General features: G+C 39.1%; 1 protein-coding gene across 1 annotated transcript; it reads left to right on the top strand.

Moving 5' to 3' along the window:
* Positions 1–407: 407 nt before the first annotated feature.
* CSUI_005921 (uncharacterized protein) lies at positions 408–1455 on the top strand. Its single transcript, XM_068066087.1, has one exon. It carries the CDS (start codon positions 747–749, stop codon positions 1236–1238), a length of 492 nt encoding a protein of 163 aa, XP_067921937.1. The 5' UTR covers positions 408–746; the 3' UTR covers positions 1239–1455.
* The last annotated feature ends 1594 nt before the right edge of the window (positions 1456–3049 follow it).

The following is a 3049-nucleotide window of genomic DNA, read 5'->3' as shown; positions in this document are numbered from 1 at the left end:
TCTATTCATCCACCTCTTCTGTAAATTCATTCTGCTGTAGAGATCTCTATAGAGATGTCTGAGAGAGACTTCGGCTTCATTCGGCTGTCGCTTGTCTGTTGGGTTGTGGGTCGTCGTCCTAATAGGAGTTGTCCCCCTCACTACACTTTTTCACTAAAGTGACGTAAATGTACCCTTTCTCTTCTTCTCAAACTTCTCCTTCTCAAATCTACGCAAAGACACGAAATTTCTGTCTCTACATCTAGCTATCTTTTATCTATCTATCTATATGTATCTATCTATCTTTAATCTATCTATATATCTATATATATATATGTATACATGGGTGTATACTGTATGTGTAGGTAGTGTCTATACGATGAGGATTCATACATGCATGCATGTATGGTATGTTTCTTATATTTCTCTCAGCTTGTCGTTGGTCAATCAGCAGGCGGAGAGGAAGAGTCTTCTTCTTCATCGTCTTCTTCTTCGTCTTCTTCTTCGTCTTCTTCAAGTAGTTCAAGCGATAGCGATTCTTCTTCTTCTTCGTCATCGGATAGCGACTAAACAAGAGAAAGAAAAGAAGAAGAAAGAGAACAGAAATGTTTGATGTGAGCCGACAAACGTTCTTTCCTCCTATCTTGTTTCATCTTCCTTTGACAGGTTTCCGGATCTTTCTTTTTCTTTCTTTCTCTTTCTTTCTTTCTCTTACTTCACACATAGACCGCAGGATCAGGAGCAGCGTCCTTCTTCCTCTTGTTTAGATGCGAGGTGGGGGGGATAGGTCTACTTGTCCTTTGCTCTCCTTTTCTCTTTCATGTGTTTCTCTCGGTTTGTCCATTCCTCGTCTTGATCTTCATCTTCTCCTTTTCTCTTCTCTTCTCCCAACGTACGAATTTTCTTTCTCTCATCTCTCTTCTTCTTTCTTTCAAAGATCTGTGAATACTGTCGACGCTAAGTCTTCTTCCTCCTCCTCCTCCTTGTCTTCTTTTCTTCTGAAGAAGAAATGCACTCTCTCTCCCTCTCTCTCACTCAACTCTACTCAAGTTAGAAGGAGAAGAAGAAAAGAAGAAAGAAAAGAAAAAGAAAAGAGAAGAAGGGAAGAGAGGAGAAGAAGAAAGCCGATGATAAAGAAGAAGAAGAAGGAGAGAGGTGCACCCCTCAAACCCTGTGGTCATCTATCTTACTATCTCTTTCTTTTCTTTCTTTCTCTCTTTCTTTCTTTCTCACTCTTTCTTTTGGTCTTTTCGTTTTGATATAGTCATGAAGGCTTGTTGTCTAGGTGTATTTTCTTCTTCTTTTTCTTCATATGCTTATCATGTGTGTGGGAAGACTAGGAATTGTATGAATCTTACGACTTAGCACGTCATTCATTACCTTCTCTTCTTCTTCTTTTTCCTGTTTAAGAAGAGAAGACTCCTTTCCTTCCTCTTTCTTTCCGTTTTGGACCGACCGTTGAATTTCTCTTTCGACAAAAGAAGACCGTCTACACTCTCTCTCTCCGGAAAAGAAGCAAGAAAGAAAGAAAGAAAAAGAAGAAGAAGATACCTCACTATCACTTCTTTTGATGAATACAAAGATTAAGCATAGATTAGTTTAACAGAGATCAAAGATAGATAAATAAATAGATAGATTAATCCAAGATAGATTGGAGATAGATAGATGTAAGATAATTAGAAGAATTCCATGAACGAGTTGACGAGAGGTAGTAGTAGAAGTAGAAGTATAATAGAATTACTTTTCATTATGATCTTCATCGTTCTTCTTCTTCTTCTCCTTCTTCTTCTTGCTAGTATTCCTCGAGAAGACAGACAAAGACAAACGCAATGCGACATCCATCCACCTACCCCGTTAGTCAGTCAGTCAGTCTTTCATCTAGTCCATCCATGAATGAATTAGTGAATCTCTCCATCTATCGAACTTTCTTTTATTCTTCTTTCTTCTTTTGCCTCATTGGAAATGTCGGAAAGCATCACGGTGTGGATGACGGGTATTCACATCATGACGCTTTTCATATGACTATCATCATCCTCATTCTCCTACTCCTCATAATAGTAATAGGACTAGTAGTAGTCGTATGTTGCAGTTGCTGCTGCCTTTTCTTCTTCACTAGATTAGACTAGTCCTAAGATAAGATGAGAGGAACGGACTATAGAATAGCTAAATGAAGAATGAATGAAGAAGTAATTACGAAAGAGAAGAAGAAGAAGAAGAGAAGTAACAAGCTCACTCATCCAAGTAGTAGTTTTAGTCTTATATTCGACAAAAAATGTGAACTGGATTCATATAAAGAGAGGAACTATTCCTCATCATACCAAGACAATTAGTCCTACTACTACTACTACTCCTAGCAAGAGTGCGTGTCCGTAACTACTCCCAGTACTACGACTAGTAGTATGATGAGTAATAGTAATATTCGTACTAATAGTGATGGTTTGATGCCTGAATCTCTAGGCGTCATATCAACTGCTACTACTAGTAGTAGTAGTACGACTAATCCTAATTCTACTAGGATGGTTTGTATAGTCGCCTGATACATGATGAATATAGAGAGATAGATCAAAGACAGATAGATAGGTCGGTCGATCGCTCGGTAGAGATGGGGTACAGGAGTTAATGTCTTTTGCTTTCCGTTTCTTTTCTCTTTGTGTTACCGTCCCCTTTCTTTTGGCCTCGTTTTCCTTCTTTCGTTCTTCTTTATTTTCTTTTGTCTCCTTCTGTCCTTGTTTGCCTTTCTTCAGTTATCTTTGTTTGACTAACCCTCTGCTTTCTTTTTGGTTTGTTATTCTTTCGTTCAGACTGTTCCGTATCTATCCAGCAATGGCAAGTAAATGCGTAGTGAAGCTTTCAGCCCTGCTAGAGTGGCTTAGGCACCAGAGGGAGTTTCGCTTCTATTCGACCTCTCTCGTCTTATTTTTTGATGCTTCTGATCCTTTGACTACGTGCGATTGTCGGTGGGATTCGTTCTCGAATATAGTGCGCTGTCACGAGAATGAAAGAAGAAGTTTGTCGTCAGACGGGGAAAGAAGCAAAGATACTTCTCCTGCTCGAGAGAAGAATGAAGTCG

This window comes from Cystoisospora suis, assembly GCF_002600585.1.
Source record: "Cystoisospora suis strain Wien I chromosome Unknown contig_2932, whole genome shotgun sequence".
Classification (NCBI taxonomy): domain Eukaryota; phylum Apicomplexa; class Conoidasida; order Eucoccidiorida; family Sarcocystidae; genus Cystoisospora; species Cystoisospora suis.
Note: the sequence above shows the minus strand (reverse complement) of the source record. Positions and strands in the feature narration are given on the sequence as shown.

Bases quoted from the DNA above. Each gene is read 5' to 3' on its own strand.
- CSUI_005921 (XM_068066087.1), top strand. From the start codon at position 747: ATGCGAGGTGGGGGGGATAGGTCTACTTGTCCTTTGCTCTCCTTTTCT.